Here is a 21,627-nt window from a genome sequence, read left to right on the forward strand (position 1 = left end):
CTCTTATGCCTCATAACTTTCTACCTAGATTAGCAATTGTTTGTTTTTCTTATCTTTTCTAAATAATTCCAACCTCCCTGAGGGTAGGTTATGTATCTTTAACACCTCATACTTGGTGTATAATTCATAAATTCACATTACAAAAATGGAATGGATGGATTAACCACTGATAATTATTCACAGGTTTGGAGAGAGGAGTTAAAAAAAATATAAAGGGAACAACTTTTCCTAAATAGGGAAAGGATTGAAAGCACAAAGTTTAGATACTACCCGATTTCACATTTTGTAAATGAACATTTAGATCAGTGAGAGACCTGAACACACACAGAAACCCGATTTCTGCCTAATAAGAAGCTAATAAATTGTCAAAAAATAACTTTTAAAATCAAATTTGTATTCAAGAAACTCTGCATTACCCCTGAAATTTTAGTCCAAGCTAAACAGACATCACATTTACAGCAGTCTCACAAAGCAATTTCCAGAACACTCAGGTGTGTGTGTACATGCATACCAGCTCCAACACATGCAGACTCAAAACTTTTACCAGTGGAGCCGGTACTATTCCTAATTACTAATTAAGGAAAACAGAACACAACCTTTACTTCAGAGCTCAGCCCTAGACCCCACTCACCAAAGTATTCATCGGCGGGTGGATTTTCCATGTCATACAGCATCTTCTTGGTCAGATGCTCGAGCTCATCTTCAGGGCGGAATGAGGAAGGGACAGCCGGAGGCCCCATGGATCCTGTTTGTCCACTCTGAAAGGCAGAAAACACAGATTCCTTTAAGTGCAACCTAGACATCAACCAAGGCAATCAGGTAGTGTTTGCACTGTAGAGGAAAAAGCACTGGATGGGGCCATTAGGAGGCCTGGGTTTAATATTGGTTTTATCAGCTACCCAGTGTCTGACCTTGGGGGCACTACTTTATTCACTTGCCTTATATAGATGAGCCATCTCTCAGGCTTAGAAATCCATGTTTACAAAGAACAGGACTCTGTTTCATTCAACAATTGCTAAGCAGTCACTGTGTGCCAGTTGTAGATTTATAAAAAGAAGATGAAGAAACTGAGTCTCTTTCCTTACAGAGCTTACGGTCGAGTAAGAGATGTAGGCACCCTAGTAATTAAAGATAAAGCAACTGTAGAAAGTGCACAATCAGAGCACAAAGGGGACTCCCTCGTGGCCGAAGAGGAAGAATTCCAGAGGAGAGGCATCAGCACAGACTAGGATTTGTTCAGCTAAAGGAGAGGAACCATAAACGTTGAAGGTTTTTTTTACATTCAGGTGAGGAAGAAGCCAGGTGGCATAAGGAACTCCTATGTATAAAGTCTGAGATAAGAAAAGAGATGAATATTATTGGGTACATGGGGTCCACAAAGTGAAGGGCCTTGTGTTCCAGTTAAGGAGGTTGAGTAACCCCCCTGCCCCACCCCACCAGACCACCCCTGCACTGCAAACCACCAGGTGTCAAATGAGGAGGTAAATCAGCAGCGGTAAACACTAGATTGGTGTTAAATAGGCGGATGTGCCTGAATTAAAGCAACGCAAGGGAACCAAATGTCAGGTGAAAGAACACTTGAGGTGATCAACCAAGAATCTAAAGTATGTAAAGAAAGAAGAAAGACCAGAGGCCAGATGTAAAATAGCTGGTGCTATGCAAGTAAGAGGGAATTTGGTAGATTTTCCTTTGCCTATATTATAACTTTGACCACTTCCGATATTACACCCCAGTATCTTCAAAGTATTAAAAATAAAAAGACTGTTAAAGGTTTAGAACTATCAGTGATACTATCCCCCATGGCAAATGGGAAGAGCTGACATTGGGAATGCACTGCCTTGATCTTATGCGGTCTTAAGATTGTTGACCAAGAGTTTCTCCTTTCATGAATAGTTTACAAGAATCAGTTCAACAAGACTTGAAGCTGCATACTCATTCACCCGTTATCTTCACTATACCAAATGAGTTCTTGGATGTGAAGAACAAATCCTTGTACAAAAGTTTCATATTATTATTACCAGCAACATTTCAACAACTAAGAAGGGTATTAATTACTTGTGTTATGGCTAGGGCATGAAATGCCTTCTAAACATATGTGAAATTGTTGATTGGCACCTATTTGGCCTTTTCTCTCTAATTATCTTTCATCTGGCATCTGCAGGATCATTACCTCAATCTACTCATTGTGAGGTAAAGAAATTGACACCCAAAAAGATCCAGCAGGGTTAATTAGGCTAAAGCCAGGATAAGAGCCCATCCTAGATTCACTCATTTGTCCTAAACATTAATCTCGGGGCCTCCTCTAAACTGCAAATAATGCGTGCCCTATTCAGTTAGTGTGAGGGTTAAAGAAGTTCTTGACTCATTCACATTTGTTTTGCTCATTAGTTTATGCACACGTTCTTACAGTGCCTATTTTGTGTACCCTCTGCAAGCATCAGGGAGGAACACAAAGACGTTTTTGACACAGTCTTTGCCTTTGAAAGGACTGGAGTCTAGTGAGGGTGAAAGGCAGACACAGATGATCATCAGTTCTATAAAGCACACTATATTGGGGGGAGTGTATGCAGATATAAACACTGGAGGAGTGATTTGCTAGTATAATTAAACTTCAAATTGCTCATATATGCTATCAACTTTCAAGAAAATTTTACAGAAATATTCATATACGAACATAAAATTATTGTGGCCAGAGATAGTGAAGGGATATATGGTGTGGCAGTGGCATTGTGGTTGGAGACAGATTTAATGAGGTGAGCTTGTGAACCTGTCTGAACTTGAGACCCCCTTCTGTAAAATGGGCTTGCAATGCTACCTCACGGTCTTTGTTAGAATTAAGATGAGATAGCTTGCACTTCATGCTAAATAGAGCTTAACTACTTTCAAGCCATGGCAACAAAGGGACTCTAGATCCCCCAACCTGCCTCTGAGGGAGGGGACTATGCCAGTTCAGGTGACAACATTGAAGACGAGATAGGAAAATTATCTACAACTTGTTTTTGCAGGTTTGCAATTAAGAGAGAACTTGAGCCCCAAATTTGGTATTACCTGACTCTAAATTCTACGTATTCTTTTCCAACCAAACATTGCTTTCCATAGAGAAAGTGCTAGAAAAGTATGAAATATTAATGGTGGTGGCTGTTTTAATTTAAATCAACAACTAGTAGAGAAAATCTGATAATTCCTGCTTCCAGCCTTAGGGTGAACCCTTAGGGAATGGACACAATTTATTATTGTTTGGCCCTAAAATCTGCTGGCTTCCCTTTTCATATAAACAAAGGCAGCAAGAAAGCCAAGTCTGTCCTCTGTAAATCGGAGCCAGTAATTGAGATTCTACCTTTAGCACTTACATTTCAAGCAGAGGCCTAATTTCAAAGTACTTACCTTGTCAGTATTTCACAGATTTTAAGAAACAATACATATAGTATACCTTTTATTCTACAAATACTCCTTCCTATTTGCTTGCTATACTGTTTCTGAAGTTTGGAAAAGGCTCTTTTCTTTTAGATTCTAATCTCATATATTGCTGATCTTGGATTCCTGGTATTCCTTCTGAATAAAGACCCCCAGGAGATCATCTCTTCCAGTGTTTCTGGACCTTATTTGGCTAGAGAACTCTCCCCACTGTCCCCACCTCCAGTGGGTAATACTCAACCTCTGTGGAATACATAGTGGTAAAAAGCCAAGTTCTTCCCAGTTGCCTCTCACACCCAGGAAAATATAGCTCAGGACTTTCTTCAGGGTTCAAATCTCGTAAGTAGTAGTTGTTTAGCACTTTCTCACTGGGATGAAGAGATCCCTTTCAATTTCTCTCTCTCTCGGGAGTGCTTAGGACTCAACACATCCTAGGAAAAAGTAATAATTGTGTCCAAATCATTTTTAAATAAGCAGCTTCTAAAATTGTGTCTGGGCAATAAAACACAATTGAAAATTTATAAGTGGGGGGTGGGGGGGGGCTGGCAGGGGATGTGATATATTATTTTGTTTTTTATTTCTTCAGAAGTAGAAATATGAATAGTATCAGCAGTATATTCATTGTGACATAATAACAGTTCCTTGTATCTGTATGACCCTTTTCAAAGTGCCTGCTTTCACATATGTCATCTCAAACGCTTATACAACAGCCCTGTGTGATATATCATCCTATTTTATGGATGAGGAAATTGAGGCTCAGAAAAGATAACTGAGCAATGCTGTGTGCAGTACCAGCCCTGAAAGCCAGCAGAGCCCTGACTGAGACTAGGTATGCTGAGTTGGCCGTGTTTTGGCTCCACTTCAAGGCCTCGCTGGATTCCAATATTGTTATTTCCAAGCCTTCCAGCTCTATCACTATAGTCATTTGGATTTTAAAATAGTGATTGTATTATCTAATAAGCAAAGACTTTTTCAGAGTGGAGGCTTACTGCTAAATAGTGAAACAAAAGCACTGCAAAACAAATATAAACACAGCCTCTAGCCTTTTCTAAGAAAAAGACATTCTTATAAGTATCAATATTAATCACTAATATGTGCATTCTTTGAAATGCCTGGACCTCCTAGTAAAGGCAAAAAAAGAAAAAAAAAAACATTGCATGACCCATAGATGAAATTATTGAAAAATAAATTTCAGAGAATTCCTTCAAAATTCTCTTAACATACTTTTCCTAAGGGAATGCCAAGTACTAACATTATAAAGTCAAATTATTCAGGATTCCTGCCTCTGACAACTCAGTTTAGGAAGAGAGAGACATGAAAATAGGTAATTACCATAAAGTGTAAGTACAAAAACACAGGTATGAACTCAGTGTTCTGAGATAACAGAACACTGCCAGAAAGGAGGTGACCACTTAGTTTGATATTGAAGGATAAACTGGATTTTACCAGATGAAAGAAAGGAAGAAAGAAAGAGAGAGAGAGAGAAAGAGGGAGAGAGAGAGAGAGAAAGAAAGGAAGAAAGGAAGAAAGAAAGAAAGAAAGAAGAAAAGGAAAAAAGAAAGAGAAAGACAGTAAAGATATTCCAAGAATAGTATGTATGAAAGAACATGGATATTAGCAAAAATGTTAAGAAATAGAGGAAGAACAGAGCTAGGATGAGGCTAGAGAAATGGGTTGTGGTCAAAGTCAAGACTGTTTTAGGCAACAGATAATCTTTAGGAGATTTAATATGGTGGGCTGACTTTTACTAAAGTCATGCTTCTGAAATATGCCTATTGGCAAATATCTTATACCCAAAGTGAATGATGACTTTAAAAAATGCAACCAGACACCAATTTAATGGTTAACATGCTTTAAAAGAACTCTGATACGTACTATGTAAATTTGCTAACTCCTGAGCAAAATGTGTTTCCTCTTCCTTCTGAGCACACAGCTAGACTATTTTCCATTCTCCCTTGCAGTTAGATACAGCCATATGAGGCATAGGAAGAAAGGAGCTCACTCCTGGAGGACAGCCATCCACTGACCAGGCTGGCTTGCCTCGAACTGTTACAGAAGGGAGACTGGAAAGAAATATGCTCAGAGGTTAATGGTTAAAAGAGATGGGCAGTGGTTTATATTCCTTTTATTTATACTTTCCTTTTTCTACAATGAAGATTTTTTCCTCAGATGTGAAAAATATTGTTTTTTCCTGACACAGAAGTGTCAGGACACAGAAAATGTCCAAGTATCTACAGCCGACTCTTCTCTGCCATGGTTCTTTCCTTGCTAGGGGCCCAGCTGATTATCGTTCTGGGGAAGGCCTAATATGAATACCACAGCCAAATTTGGATCTAGGTCCCTGGTAAAGGTTATGGATGAGACTGTGCAAAAATAAGGACTGTTTCTGCAAACAAAATGCATATGGACAGAATCTACTTGGTGAGCAAAAAAACTCTGCCAGATTAAGAACAGCACAAATAACAGTATCCATCATACTTATATAACACTTCATGGTATTTGAAGTGTTTTGTATTTTCTTACATCAGAACCTATTAAGTCAAAAGACCTATTTATCTCTCTAATCTTAGTTCCACCTTTAACTTTATCCAGTCATTTGGATCAAATCATTTCTATTCCCTGAGCCTCGGTATGTTTATGTGTAAAATGGTGTTTTCAAAGATTCCTTTGATTTTAACTCTATCACGTTTTTGTACCCATAACATGCACATATTTATAGATATTTATAGTGAAATCACAGGTATTCATATTTATGGCAGCTTTGTAGCTTATAAAAACAGACACACTCAGCAAGTGGAGACCTCATTATTATAGAGATTTCCATTTACATGAGGACTTAAATCACTTGTCAGCATCCCCTGAAACAATCTAGAACTTCATTCAGCATTCTAAATCTGAGTAAGCAGCTGGCAGGTCACAGGGTTTCTGCAGCCTACAGAACTTTCACTACACATGGGGCATGAAATCAAGAACATACAAAGGTTAACCACCCTTTCCTACCACCACCCTTCCTTGGGTGGGGAAAGCAGAACTGTCCCTCCTAAAGAGAAAAGGAAGCATGGTAAACAGCCTACACTAAGGTGAAAACAGCAAAGACCCCTAGGAGAACACCCACCTCCTTGAATCTTTGTTATCACCAACTTAACTAATTAAATGTATGTGTTAAGAATCCGTTATTACAAAATGGCCACCTAATCTGTCATCACATCAGCCTCTGGGTTACTCTGATGTTGACCTCGCCATGGGCCATTTTTCTCCCATGAGTCCTTACCTGTTGTTGATTTCCTAGTTACAGAGTGCTAGGTAACTGGAACTTAGTACAAATCTGAACCTTACCAGAAAAGCACTGCCCAGGCAGATACAACACTGGGAAAAGGCAGCCAAGATATTCAGAGGGATTACATGATAATGAATACTCTATCACTCTAGGTACCAGAGCTTCTCATTTTTCTTGTCCATTTGCAATGATGTACAAGAGGTTCCTTCTCTCAGAGGGAAAATAACTTCAATTACACGTTCTTGAAAAAAGAAACACTGAAATTATCTTCTTTCAAATGGTAGAATTAGCCCCATTTTGAGCTGAAAGCCTGCCAGAAAAAATATATTTCTGATATTTTCGTTCTTTTTTTCTCCCCTTATTTAACTGTGTCAAGTTTGCAGTTTGCAATTTCCTGAGGCTGCTTCTACTTTCTGACTCTCACTGAATTATCATACTCTATGCTCAACATCTCACTGTTCAGTGGAAGGAGCACCCCACTTCAAGCAGGCCAAAGGTAGATGATGTGCTGGACACCCACCCTGCTTCAGGTTTAAAGCAATGGGTCTCAGAGAAGGAAGGGGGAGGAGGAGAACCACTTATTAACAATTAGAAACCCACCAATGAACAATCCTCACAGCTGTATGGGAGCAGAAAGGCATGTGCTTAGTTCTTCTATTCCCAAGGTCCATTTTCTTGGAGAATGAATGGTTAAGGGCACAAAGGAGACCATCCAGAAAATCTGACTTTAAAAGTTTGATTTTACCTTCGAAATCCATGCCAGTTAGTCTTCAACTTTCAAAAGGTTTGTTTTCTTACAACCCGTTTTTCATATTCCCTTTCTCATGCCATGCATGGATGCCCCTAAATCACCCTTCTTAGGCCAAATATGGAGTCATAGCCAAGGACTGATGATTCTGAATGACAGCCTGGTGGAGTTGCTGGATGTCACCGCAGCCAGGGGAAAGTGCTGGGTGTCCGCCTAGGGGCTGTGGTGTTTGCACACCAGAGAATTATGGTAACATAGGCTGAGCTGAGAGGTAGTGCCTTCTCTCCATGCCCACCCCACCAGTCCCCAAAGTATGAGGGTAGCCTTAAGAGTGCCTCGCTTGGAGCATGTTTATTTCGGGCCCTGACAGCTAGGGCACCATTTCAGTTCCCCAAGGGTTTGTTTCTCTATTAGACTTTCCCATCTATAAACTGAAAGATACTAATATCTAATTCATATGAAGAAGCTCTGTAAAATATTAAACATAATATTGTGTTTAAATTACAGTTGCGGTTACCAGGAGGGACACCTTACAAACCACTAACAAAGAAGATTTTCTTCTTGGAAGTGGAATGTCTGCAGATAATAGTATCTCTCCAGTAACTTCACTCTTCTATCTGCTGATAAAGTACTTCAGTCTAGTCTATTTGAATTTCACATTAATTGTCGTAGCAAGAGATGTAAGTCCTCTGAGTCTTTTTAATTGTAAACCTTGAAACACATGACATTTGGTGAAGGTATGCTTTGCTGGCTCTAGAAGCTATTTCCACAGCACGAGAGCTAAAAGCTACCTGCATTTCTTTGCTCCATTAATTAGGCCGATGTGTGCTCTGCAGAAGGGATCTGATACAACAAAGGAAAGACAATGACAAGACATTATTTCCATTGGTAGGTTTCACCTCAACAAGACTCAAGACATAAAAAGTTTGATGAATGGGATGAACTGTTGTTCAAGGTTGCATTTTCAAACAAAACGAGGTCTCGGTCTTTGCTGTGCTCCACTAGTACCTGGCAGTGACTTCCGCTGAAAAGACATTTCATCTTTATTTGATTGCCTGGAACAATGCAAAGGGCTAGCTGCTCCAACACTGGGGAAAAGTGTTACCACAATGCGCTACTTTCCAGGCACTGTCCCACAGAAAAGCCACCCTCAACCAGACATCTTACTGTTTCTCTTACCAGGGCTCCAGCCTTGACCATGGTTCTAATTCACTGGGGCTTTACCAATTCCTTACTGTTACATATTTAGATTGTTTCACAATTCTTGTCATTATCATGTTAAAAAAAAAAACAGAAAGATATTAAAATAGTACTATCTGATAATTCCAAATGTATACAAATATATATGTGAGGGTGCCAGCGTGTGTGTCTATGTAGGTACAAAAAAAAACAGATACTGGAAGAAAAAAATACCAACATGTTAACAGCTCATGTTAGGATGATGGGAATATTAATTTTTTTCTTTAATATTTTAAAATCATCTAAATATAGTAAAAAATGGATGACCCTTAAAAAATAAGAACTATTCTTTACAAGACATGGGATTTCAGTCTTGTGTTTAGCATTTTCAGACACAAAGCCAGAAGCAAAAGAAGAATGTAAAGTGGGGACAATTTGTTGAAAAAAATAAAGGCACCTAGATTTTCAGTCAGATATGCACAGAAACACTTTCCTATTATACATGCTGTTTCTATCTAAGTGGGCTTGACAGATGCCTGAACGTGACACAAGACACTGAAATAACATGCAAATCAGTTTTCGGTTTTAATATGCAAATATGACGCTTGGCACATCACTTTCCATGGCTGAGGTGAATTTCTGTTTTTGAGTTTTTCGTGGGAAATGCACGCCAGCAAACAAATGGTTAACTCCCCATATTTCACCTAACACAAGGTGGTTTTCATTTGAGTCAGAAAGGTTCTTGCTCAGCAATCCAAGGCACTTAAGATGCAAAGGGAGGGCATGTGTTTTGTTCAGTAACAATGCCACCCGCCGCAAACAAGTCCATCCTCTGACAGATGCACTGATCACACTGGATTTCTGGGCCTTGGCGGGGAGGCAGGCAAAGTGTGTCCATGAGAATAACAGAGAAAAGGTTTTTTGCTTGACCTGTGAAAATCAAATCAAAGTAGCTCAACGTGGTGGGAAGATTAGCTTCTGGAGACAAAGACAAGCAAGGAGTCAAAAGTCCTTGCTTCCAGGATACTGAAGCAGTGTGAAAAACTGTACCCTCGGTGAAATCTACATTAAATTATCCACAAATGCTAGTAATTAGGCATTATGGCAATCATCAAGATAACTGAGGGGTATTCAATATCTCAATTACTGGAATTGAAATTCCAGTTCAAGGAATTTATAATTCAGTCAAGAAATCAAGGCACATGAGGGAGAAATAGAGAACGAAGCAAAACACTGACTGCTCATGGTAATCAGTATGGTTTAGACACTTAAGAGTATAGGCTCTAGGGGCTGGCTACCTGCTTGGATTCAAATCCCACATCCACCACTTACCACTAGTGTGACTCAGGGCAAGATGCTTCATGTTACGAAGTATTAGTTGCATAAACCGTAAAATGGGGTCAACAGGATGCACCCCATGAGTTAAATGAGATGGCCCACGTAAATCATTCACTGCCTGCACAGATTAAGAGCTTATTCTTATCCTTAAGATATGCTACACAGTAATAGATACCACGTGAATACTCCAATGGATGATGTGAATTTAGAGGAAAGAGAAGTTACAGAGGACTGGGGCATAGCAAAAACACGCCACGGGGGATGAGAAGATTGCATTGGGACTTGAAGCAAAGGAAGAAAGGCCTTTGCATTTCCACGCTCCTTCACAGGCAACAAGGAACTCTGGGGCAACACACACGCACGCTGCATTTTATTTAATGCTTTGCAAGGCAGGAACGTGTGTCTTCTGTACAAAGAAACAAACAACGTTAGTGGTTTGTTAAGTGACTATGTTAAGTGACTTAGCCAAAATCACACCCATAGGAAGGGGCAGAGCCAAGATTTAAACAAGAGTCTTCTGATCCCAGCTCACTGTTTTTCCACTAATTTACAGCTGCCTCTATATATTCATGTAGAAATATGAAACTTACATGATCTGTCATAAAGATTAATCAAGACAGTCAACCTCACTGATGAAAGCATGATGCTAATTATATCAGAGGTTGGAGACCAATGTGGCCCCATTTACTTTCAGAAACATTGATTGTGGTGTAATGGAGAAAGTGTGGGCTTTGGAAGCAGCAAAAGCTGGTTCAAATAGCAAGTTATATCCCTTATTTTGCATAACACTTCACAAGTTTTTTTAAACATCTCTTAGCATAAGCATCTTCATCTGTAAATGGGGTCGGGGGTGGGGGGCAGGCAGGGAATAGGGAATGCTTCCATTTCAGGGCCATTGTAATACCTAAGATGACACATGGCATGTGCTAATATTTAATAGGGGCTCATGACTTGTATTAAATGCTCACCAACAGTCTGTCAAATGTGAGCTATGGCTACCCTTCAAATGTGGCAGAAAGGTGGATGAGGGAATATGAATGACTCAGTGCCATTCATCAGCACTGCAGCAGAGGGGGAAGTAGATCACGCCCTGATGCTGAATCTAAAGGTCAATAGCACTGAACACTTCTAACTGAACAGCAGCCTTCATTCAAATAACAGTAATTCTGTTGAAGGAGTATCTCCTTCCATAAGCTCTGAAAGGTAGAAATATGTCAGGATTTAATTTATATATTTATTGATTTATAATTGATGACACTGAAAATAATTAAGGTATCCTGAATAGTTCAGCAGGGACCAGACAATGTTCAAAATACGTTAACTCATTTAATCACCGCAGCAGCCCCATCAGATCAGAGATTCCAATTTTACAAATGAGAAAACTGAGGCGCAGAGATCACCTTGACAGTACCTGGGGACTTGGAATCAGAATGCACTCATCAATCCAGAAAGTGCATGCTTAACCATTATACAACTGCCTCAGCCTCTCAACCCGTCTGCATTTTTTTTCAGAGGGATTTTATGATCTATCTACTTATGTTTAGGAGAATTTAATCTTGTATTATGAAGTCTTGAACTATCAAAGGAAACTTCCTAAGGGACAAATACCAACAATTTTTTTTTAATTGAAGTATAGTTAATTTACAGTGTTGTGTTAATTTCTGGTGTACAGCAAAGCGATTCAGTTGAATATATGTAAATATATTCTTTTTCATATTCGTTTCCCTTCTAGTTTATCACAAGATATTGAATATAGCTCCCTGTGTTACAGAGTACGACCCTGTTGTTTATCTATTTTATATATCGTAGCTTGTATCTGCTAATCCCAAACTCCTAATTTATCCCTCCCCTGCCTTTCCCCTTCGGTTTCCATCAGTTTGTTTTCTATGTCTGTGAGTTTGTTTCTGTTTTGTAAATATGCAGTATTTACTGTTTAGAAAGATGGCAACCTAGAAAATAACAAGCGTCCTGGGTAATTCTGATGTAGGTGGACTGAGCACAAGAAGTAGAGAGACAGGGCCACTTTTGATGTCTTCATTCACGATTCAGCAAGAGAAGTAGAACTGCTCTTCAAAAGACTACTTCCTTTATCAATCTCTGGGGGGTAATGCTAAATCTTAAAACAGTAAAAAGAAATGGTAACTAGCACCGTACTAGAAGTGAGCAAAGGAAAAATCATGTAAAGGGTCATTAATACTCTGATATAAAAAACTAAAAGACAGTACCATTTCCTAGTGACCAAAGTAATAATTTTTTTTCTGCTGGGTTAAAAGTCCAAGCATGAATAAAACACTACGCAATATTCTATTCTATAAGAACTTGGGCCTCACCGAAATGTAAAACGCTGTAGTCTGCGGTAGTCTACTGGGAGGTAACTGTAGATCCCCGGCACTCTCTGAGCATTCCAGAAACAGAACACACTAGAGATCATTTAGTGGTAGGTGAATCCCCTCATTTATAAGGAGAAAACTGACAGTCAAGGAGGGGAACTGAGCTGTCCCAGGTCACCTAAAAAATGAGTGGTGGAATCAAGAAGGGCTCAAATCAGGAAAGAGGTCTATTTTGAAACTAGTTCGTTCTTTTTCCACAGTGAAAGATGCACTCAGCACAGTGATGCATTCTCGATGCCCCATAAAGTACATTCCCTCTTGGCACGACTTTGGGAGCCCTCACCTCCATTTATGCAGCATTCTGAGATCCTGAGATGGAAGCTGCTTTAACGTGAAAATCATGGCTGTTATTCTCGGCGAGCTTACACAGACTGACAACAGCTGGCACGAACAGATGTGGTCCCCAGAGGAGTCTGCAGGCTGTGCTGGTGTCACCCCCATGCCAGTCTCCTTTTCCTTGACTTCACAAAAGGTGTCTCTCCTCACATGATGCAGACCCCACAAGCCACTTGTCGTCACAGGGGAGTCCAGAGTCCTAGGCAAGTTGGCCTCAATATCTCCCCTCTCTTTTTGTCTTCCTTTTTGTCTTCCATTGTTTCCTAATGACACACATGGCTTTCTGAAAGAAATACTTCCTTCTGGTAAGAATTTTCTTGATCCAGGGCCTTATTCAATGCCCAGGGATTATAATAATACCATTTATGGAGTCACTTACTGTCTACATGTGTTACCTCATTTGGCCTCTGAAATAATCCAACTACACGAACACTTTTGCTACCTCACTTTACAGATGAGGAAACAGACACAGAGACTCCGAAGAGCTTTGCTCAAAGTCACGGAGCTGGTGTGAGAAGGAGCTAGGATATGTATCCAACCACACTGATTCTAGAAACTGCCTCTCAAGTTCTAGTAACTAGAGAATAAGACCCAGAAGGATGGGGTTGAAAGTGTCACTATAATAAGAATGAACTGGGGTGGTTAAGAATCCGCCTGCCAATGCAGGGGACACGGGTTCGAGCCTTGGTCCGGGAGGATCCCACATGCCGCGGAGCAACTAAGCCCGTGCGCCACAACTACTGAGCATGCACTCTAGAGCCCGAGAGCCACAACTACTGAGCCCACGTGCCACAACTACTGAAGCCTGTGCGCCTAGAGCCCATAACCTGCAACAAGAGAAGCCACCGCAAAGAGGAGCCAGTGCACTGCAACGAAGAGTGGGCCCCGCTCGCCGCAACTAGAGAAAACCTGCGCACAGCAACAAAGACCCAACACAGCCAAAAATAATAAATAAATAAAATTAAAAAAAAAAAGAATGAAGTGGATTTGATATCATTAAGTGCCAGAAACTTAACAACAGTTATTGTTATAACACCACCATGGATATCATCAAAAACTCTATATGTTTCATCATCACTGTCATTCTAACCAGCCTCGCTGATAGGTAGGAAGCAAGTTATTACTGGCTTTATGCTTTTTCTAACCAAGAGACGTATTGCAGTGACTGACCCAGGTCACTCGGCAGGCAGTGCCTCCACCCTCATGACAATGCTGAATGTTATGGACTCAGCTCACATTGCTTCTTGAATATAAAATGAGCTTGTGGGAGAAGAACAAGTACAAGATGTTACAGTACATCAAGCACATTAAAGATCACATTGTTTCACATATGAGATGCAACCTAGCAAGTTCCTAATGGCACAGAAACTAAACATAACTGAGCAGACAATTTTAAGTAATACATTTACTCAAAGCACAATTGCCGAGTGCCTAGCAAGTGCTAGAGCTAAAGAAATTAAAGAAATAACTGAGACATGGCCCTGCCCTCTAAGAGGTGTAGTAGGCAATATTAGACATCTGGAAATATATCCAAAAATACAATAACCCAAGTTAAATGTTTTAATCAATGCTACCAGAACACAGAGAAAGAGGAGGTGGCTCACATTGGGAAGATGAAGGCACACTCACAAGGGAAGGTGGCATTTTAAGCACGTCTTGGATGAATATGGAATTTGGACATGCAGAGATGTAGCAAGAATGACATTCCAGGTGAAGACCCCAGGAGGGACACACGAGAGAGTCAAGTTGATCAGTTATCATCTTTCATTTCAGGTAAAAATCACATGTAATTGACCTTCGGCTCTTCTGCCCTCTATGTTCCCTTTTGTTAGTTTCACTGTGCTGTGCATGAAGATGTCCGTAAGACTTTAGTGAAAGTGAGGGAACTGTCTACTGGGACATCCACCCCTACATGAGGCTGCAGGAGGAGATGTCAACAGATCAGCCCATGACCTCTGCACAGCAGGTCAGCTGCTCCAGACTCGAGGGCATACTGCTCACTGAAATGTTTGCTTTTCGCTGCTGATCTTAAAAAAAAAATGATTGCTTTAGTGAGAGGCTGAAGAAAATGAGCATACAAGTAGCTGTGATGATTTCTGACGCCAACAACTCAGTGCCTAGAGGAAGGTCAGAGTAGAGAAACATGGGGGCCCTGGGATTTTGCCGCAAGGGCTGTGCCAACACATAAAAGATGAGAATCATGATGGAAGCTGTTTATTTATTTGTTTGTTTATTTGCTTTTGCAGGTTCCACAGAGCGATATGCTGTCTTTAAGAAAAGCTTGGCTGTACGTTTTCAGGAATCCTCCCCATTTGCCCCTTAGAAATCTACATAGGCATCTATGTTCCAGTTGATATGAAACACTGTCACACAAAACCAGATTGAAAAAAAAGCTAAATGTGCTTTACTGTCTCTTTAGCTTAATCTGCAATCTTGGATAGTAACTAGGAGTCAAAAATTACTTTCCCCAACTAAGAAGTCTTTATAGGAAACAAACACAGAGCAGCCTGGTGGTTAGGAATTTTAGGTCCCTCTTTGCCATAAACTTGCTAAATTCAACTTAGATAGTCATTTCCCCTCTCTGGGTCCGGTTCTCTCCAAGCTAAGATTTAGCGAGTCAGGACCTGTTCGAAATGCTTCAAATGCACCTCACCCTCCCAACCTCCTGCTCAGGTAGTTACTCTTATTGTCTTTATTCAGCGATGAAGAAACTGAAGCCTGGAGTTGTAAGTATAGTGCTCAAGGTATCACAGCCAGGATTCAAATACAACTACAGTCCATGGCCTTGACTGCTATACCATGTGTGGTATTATGAGTGTTGCACTGTCGGTGTTTTCGCTTCTCTGTTTTCTAAACTTTTGGCTATGTTGCTCTCGTAAGTTAAAATTAAAATTTATTAATCCAAATCGTATTTACTGAGCCGGCACAAGGTGGCAGATATGCATGAGTCAGCACTTTGATTAGAAAGGTGAAGATAAGATTAGAAATGCAAAACACCCCACAACACAGTAGCATAAACTGACGTTAAATGTAGCTGGTACTATTTCTTCTCTATGGAAAAGACACAGACAGACGTATCCTAAAGGGTAAGAAAAAGGGTCTTGGATGAAGATAAACAACAGTGATAAGAGGTAACCATAATTACCAACTAAAAATGTCCAGGCATTGTACTAAATCAATGTTCTACAAATTACATGAAATAGCATTAGACCTGTTTCTTCAAATGAGGAAAACAGAGGCCCTGGAAGGTTAGATAGATTGTCTACAGTCTTGCAGGTAGTACAGGGAGAGCCAAGATTCAAATCCTGGACTGTCTGGCTCTAGTGTTTGTGTTCTTAACCACGAAACTACCTCTAGAAGAGGGAGGATGGGGAAGGAGAGAAGAATGCCGTGACTATTCTCTTATTCTACCTGGTTCTGACTACAGGGATTTTGGTGAGTATTTATAGAACCCATCTATATTTCACACTGCTATTTATCATCCTTTAAAATGTGTTATTGCTTGTGCTCGAAGGGAACACAGAAATTAGGCCAACCTCTCACTTCCAACTTGTAGATTAAAGAAACTTGGAACATTTTGCGGAATGTTAAAAAAAAATTAGAGGTAAAATTGGGAAATAAATGAAAACTTCTCTTTAAACGCGTGGAGCAGTCCCTTTAAAGCCACGCATTTTTCACTTCGAAGGGTATATCACACCTGCATTACTATGGCAAACTTAGAAGCTTGTCAGTTTAGCTTTGGCAAGTTCTAACTTCCAAACGGAAAGCCTAACCCACAGCAAACAGCAAGGAGGTCAGATGGAGCCTGAGATGTCAGATACTATAACAAATACCAGAGTCAGAGCCAGAGGACTAGGGTTTCAGCCCTAAATCTGCCACATACTAGTCACATGACCTAGCATATGTCACCTGATCTCTCTAGACCTTATTCTGGACCAAGTGGGTTCTACCTATACTTCACAGAGTAGGTTTGAAGATAACTACCCTTGGAAGCATTATAGAAATCTTTAAGAGTTTGTCAAAAGGGGAAAAAAAATGTCATGAAGAACCTAGGGGTAAGACAGGAATAAAGACGCAGACCTACTGGAGAACGGACTTGAGGATATGGGGAGGGGGAAGGGTGAGCTTTGACAGGGCGAGAGAGAGTCACGGACATATACACACTAACAAACGTAGTAAGGTAGATAGCTAGGGGGAAGCAGCCGCAAGGCACAGGGATATTAGCTCGGTGCTTTGTGACAGCCTGGAGGGGTGGGATAGGGAGAGTGGGAGGGAGGGAGACGCAAGAGGGAAGACATATGGGAACATATGTATATGTATAACTGATTCACTTTGTTATAAAGCAGAAACTAACACACCATTGTAAGGCAATTATACCCCAATAAAGATGTTTAAAAAAAAAAAAAAAGAGTTTGTCAAATGTAAATATGGTCAATATATTGAAGACATGGTCTATGATGGAACAGGTTTACCTTGTGATCAGTCAGGGAAAGAGAGACAGTGATTTCACAGGTCAGAGAAGCATATGAGTCTTAAGAACCCCATTCTGCGTTGCCCACGCTCACTCACCGAGTCAAAAAACGAACGCAGATCTCCTGACATACCATCATGGGTTAATCAGACAAAAATGTACTAGTATCTATCCTCACAGGTTCTCTGACGTAACAGCAAACCTCTTACAAACACATAGCACAAGGAGCTTTATGACTGGGCAAGTCAGTTTACTTTTGTGGGTCTCAATCTCCTTGGTGACTGAATGAACACAGTAAAGTGTTCAAATTCCGACCATATGGACTTCAGAGAGATTTTATTAGGAATGAGTGACATCATGAATTGTGAAAATGTGAAAACAACAAAATGTCAGACAAAGACCAGGGACAGCCAACGCCACCCCTTTAAGCCACTGTGAGAAGGACTCAGTCACTTGCGAGTACAATTATAAGCACAGGCAAATCAACTTCTCCTGCCAAGAAGTTCTGTTGCCCTTGATGAAGTGATAACATTTTGGCCAGAGAGAAAATTTCGTCATTTTCCTTTGACTTTGCTTCTGACTTTTACAAGATGCATGCCTGGGATTCAGGGACTGAGGATCCACAAGGCAATACAGTCCTGACTGCAGTTCACAGCCTGGAGTAAGCAACTTGATCACTGCCCAAGCAGAGAAGAGATCTGCCAGCTACAGATCCTAGGCTGAAATCCCCCCAACCTACAGGCACCAGAGTACACAGGCCTTCCCACCAGCCAGACATCAGAAGTGTACTTCCGGAAGCGTACCACAGGCCAGGCACTGTGATACAGAAAGAAACAGATTACAAAGCTCCTGCCGTGTCAAGCACATCCTATCTTCTCACTGAATCTTTCCACATCCTCAGTGAGGCAGGCGCTAAGAGCCCTGATTTACGGATCAGTGAACTGAGGTGCATACAATAAAAATAAATAGAGCTGGGATTGGAATCCAGGTTTAACTCTGAAACTTGCACTTTTTTTTTTCAGTTGAACAAAAGTGCCTGCCCTCCAGGAGCTCACAATCTAGTGGGAAAGTCAGAAAGGCAACTCAATAGACTGTGAGCTCCTTGAGGGCAAGGACCATTTTTTATTCTTTCTTGTATCTTCAGAGCCAAGCGTGGTGTCTGCCATGCAGAAGGTGCTTAATTAGTGTCTGCTGAATGGATAAACCATAATCAGATGTTTTCTCTCTTAAAATACAAATCCACTTACGCCACTCCTCTGTTCTCACACACCTCTGCTGGGTGCTCTTTGCCAATTCCCTGAGAATTACTTTACAAAGTTCTTTGCAGCCTGCCTTCATAGCCTCAACTTTCACTATTCATGCCCCTCCATATGCCCTGTGCTCCATTTCCCTAACCTCCAACCACCTGGCCATGGAGGTGGCCGTCAACAAATGTTCACTGAATGAACACACGAATATGAGAAGGGAACGATCAGTGCTATGTATGAGCCCTGAATACAATAACGCCTTGTGAACACCAGGGTTAGATTTATCCATTAGGAAGCTTCACAGAAGACAATGGATTTGGGCCATCTAACTCTAAAATCTCAAAGGCTGGATGACATTGCATAGGGAAAATTCAGCCCTTTTTTTTTTTTTTTTTTTACTATTAATTAGACAAGTGACATCAGAACAAAACATTTTTCTTTAAATCAGAATATAAGCTGTGGCAAATTGTATCTTCTCCTCAAGGATCTGGGTGCAGGGCCAAAAGCCCATCATATGCATTATTGTTCTTCCTCTCCTAAGTACTCAGGGAAAATTGAGTCTCATCTGGCATGCAGTGGCTCTCAGCAAGGTCATGGTTCTTCTGCGGTGGTGCCTAGGGCAGTTAAGGTAAGAACTGTGTTTTCAAAAGGAAGAAACTTCAGTCATCTTTGAAAATAAGACACATGGTTAGCCAGGATGGCATGGGAACAGTCCAGGCTCTGGTCAAGAAAACAGAAGGAGTAGGAGAAAGTTGGAGACACTCCTAAGTTAGCCCTTCCATCCTTGAACCCCGTATTGAGTAGACCATGATGCACTGCCCGCGTAGACAAGAGATCTGTTCCTACAGGACTGTGAGATGTCGGGCATCGCTCAGTTTGCTCATCTCTAACGTGAGGCAGCTGGAACTGAACTAGATGATTTCCCATAATTTGGAAACTGGAAATGAGAAAGCATGGAGAAAAGAGATAAGCTGTAACCAAGCATATAAATCTAAAGACTCCTTAGAAAGCCACAGAATTCCTTTATTATTTTGACAGCAAGCCAAATTAAGAAAATCTGTCCTTTCAGAGAGCCTGACATTGAGGCGCTCACATCGGTACATATACTTCACCTCAGCACGCACATACCAGGTGACTTTGCTGGTCCCCAAGCTAGAGTCATAAAGCCCCTGCTTACTATCTATTTGAAGATTAGAAGCAACTTTCATATCCTTGATGTTGACGTCCCCCTGCCCCTGCTTTTTTTGTACTGCCTGCAAATGTGGCCCAGAGATAAGAGATGGAGCAGAAGCAAAGCACCAGCCCCCCTGAGCACTTGATGAGTCTGTCTCACGTTGATTCTTCTCGTGGTTGCCGTCAGAGCATTTCCATTTCCTCCCTCGGTTCCCCCATCCTCTAAGTCATGGGTTCTGAAGCCTGGCTGCCCAATGGAATCACTTGGGGAGCTTAAAAAATAATAAATACCCACTCCCCACCCAAGAACAATTAAATCAGTATCTCTGGGGATGAAGTTCAGGAATTGGTGTGTTTAAAAGGCTCCTCAGATAATTCTGACCAGCAAATGGGGACAAGAACAAGTGCTAGTTTAAACACTGGAAGTCGTATACCAGGTCAACTTCTCTCTTTTTTATTGTCTGGCATTCCTCATGGGAATCCTCTATCCCTCCTGCATCCATGGTGCCCATTAGATTTCTCCCCAGAGCCATCAGTCAGGGTAAGAGTTGCAAGAACGGCTGTGGGGATAAGTTGGAGCCACTCAACTTAGTTTAATGGAGGCTAGAACTTTCTATACCTTCTCCTTATCATCACTGCCTTTCGTATAGGCCTGTGGCTACATAAAATAAAATCATCCAGAGGAAGAGCTGGTACTTTGATTGGTATGATTCATCCTTCATGTTGTTATCAGTATTAATAATACCTACATTTATTGGACACTGAGAGTGTGCAGGCACTGGGCTAAGTATTTAGATTATCGCATTTAATCCAAAAGCCCCTATGATGGGCTTCCCTGGTGGCGCAGTGGTTGAGAGTCCGCCTGCCAGTGCAGGGGACACGGGTTCGTGCCCCGGTCCGGGAAGATCCCACATGCCGCGGAGCGGCCGGGACCGTGAGCCATGGCCGCTGAGCCTGCACATCCGGAGCCTGTGCTCAGCAACGGGAGAGGCCACAACAGTGAGAGGCCCGCGTACCGCAACAAAACAAAACAAAACAAAAAAAACAAACCCTGTGAGGCAAGTACAGATAATATCCCCATTATACAAATGAGGAAACTGAGGCTCAGTGAGGTGAACTATGCATAACACACTCTGGCCCAGGGCTGCCTGCCTTCAAAGCCAGTAATTATACACATTAGGCCATGGTGATATCCTGACTGCATCACTGTCTTCACAAAGATGGAGGGAAAATGAAGCTCTCAGTATGTCCACGTTTGCCTCCAAGAGTAAAAAGTCATCCTTTGGACCTGTTTGTGTGCCTAATAATACCTCTGACACTGGCCTAAATAATGGCCAAACTGAGTGAAGAAAAGGGAGGTGGTGCTTGGTAGAGGAAAGAGAACCTTTAGAGGAAAATCGGTTGTTAAATTAAGAAAATTTTTAAGCATAGGTGATAAACTAAGCATGGCAGCTAAACTCAGCACAGGCTGTGATATCAAATGTTTTTCCAAAAGATTTCAAGAGGCATCTGAAAGAGGGAGCTGTGCAGCTCCCAGGCAGCGGGTTCGTCCTGCTGGTTGATAAAGCCGGCACCGTGGAGAAGGGAGAAGAGCTGCAGCTGTGTATGAGCCATTGGAACTGATGCCCAGGCAGGCAAAGAAGCTTTCCTCAGCACTTTGCCCTGCTAAAGGGCACCCCCTTCAGGGGGCTCTTTACTCCTGTCTCTCCTTTTCTCAGTGGAGACTCATCCCTACCTAGGAAGGGGTGACCCAGAAATTATTTAAGAAGGGTAGAGAAGGTTGACCAAGGGAGCAAGAAAAATGTCTACAACTCAGAATTCCTTGGCTCCAGCGGGACATGGGTTGTACTAAAGCAAATGGGTTGAATTTGGAAAGCTTCCTTCACCAACAGAGAGGTGAATACCTTTTAGGGAAGTGGTCCAGCTTGCTTAATTTGGTTTATGCACCTGAGGGTGCTCTCTCTCAGGACGGCAGGTATTAGCAGTTAGCTTCTCTATCTTGAGCACAGTGCTGCAGCGGACACAGGCGTGCTCGCTTGCCATGCTGGTCTTAG

The 21,627-nt window shown here is 41.4% G+C and overlaps 1 protein-coding gene across 8 annotated transcripts in view; it reads right to left on the reverse strand.

Moving 5' to 3' along the window:
- Positions 1–21,627, reverse strand: part of LPP (LIM domain containing preferred translocation partner in lipoma) — a 682,060-nt gene that overhangs the window by 159,030 nt on the left and 501,403 nt on the right. For all 8 annotated transcript variants that reach the window (XM_029215421.1, XM_029215422.1, XM_029215424.1 and 5 more), the window contains one exon: positions 632–758. In XM_029215421.1, the coding sequence (XP_029071254.1) occupies positions 632–758 (127 nt within the window). The remainder of the gene's footprint in view (positions 1–631; positions 759–21,627) is intronic.

Source organism: Monodon monoceros, unplaced genomic scaffold (assembly GCF_005190385.1).
Source record: "Monodon monoceros isolate NGI ecotype Baffin Bay Population unplaced genomic scaffold, NGI_Narwhal_1 Super_Scaffold_11, whole genome shotgun sequence".
NCBI classification, from domain to species: Eukaryota; Metazoa; Chordata; class Mammalia; order Artiodactyla; family Monodontidae; genus Monodon; species Monodon monoceros.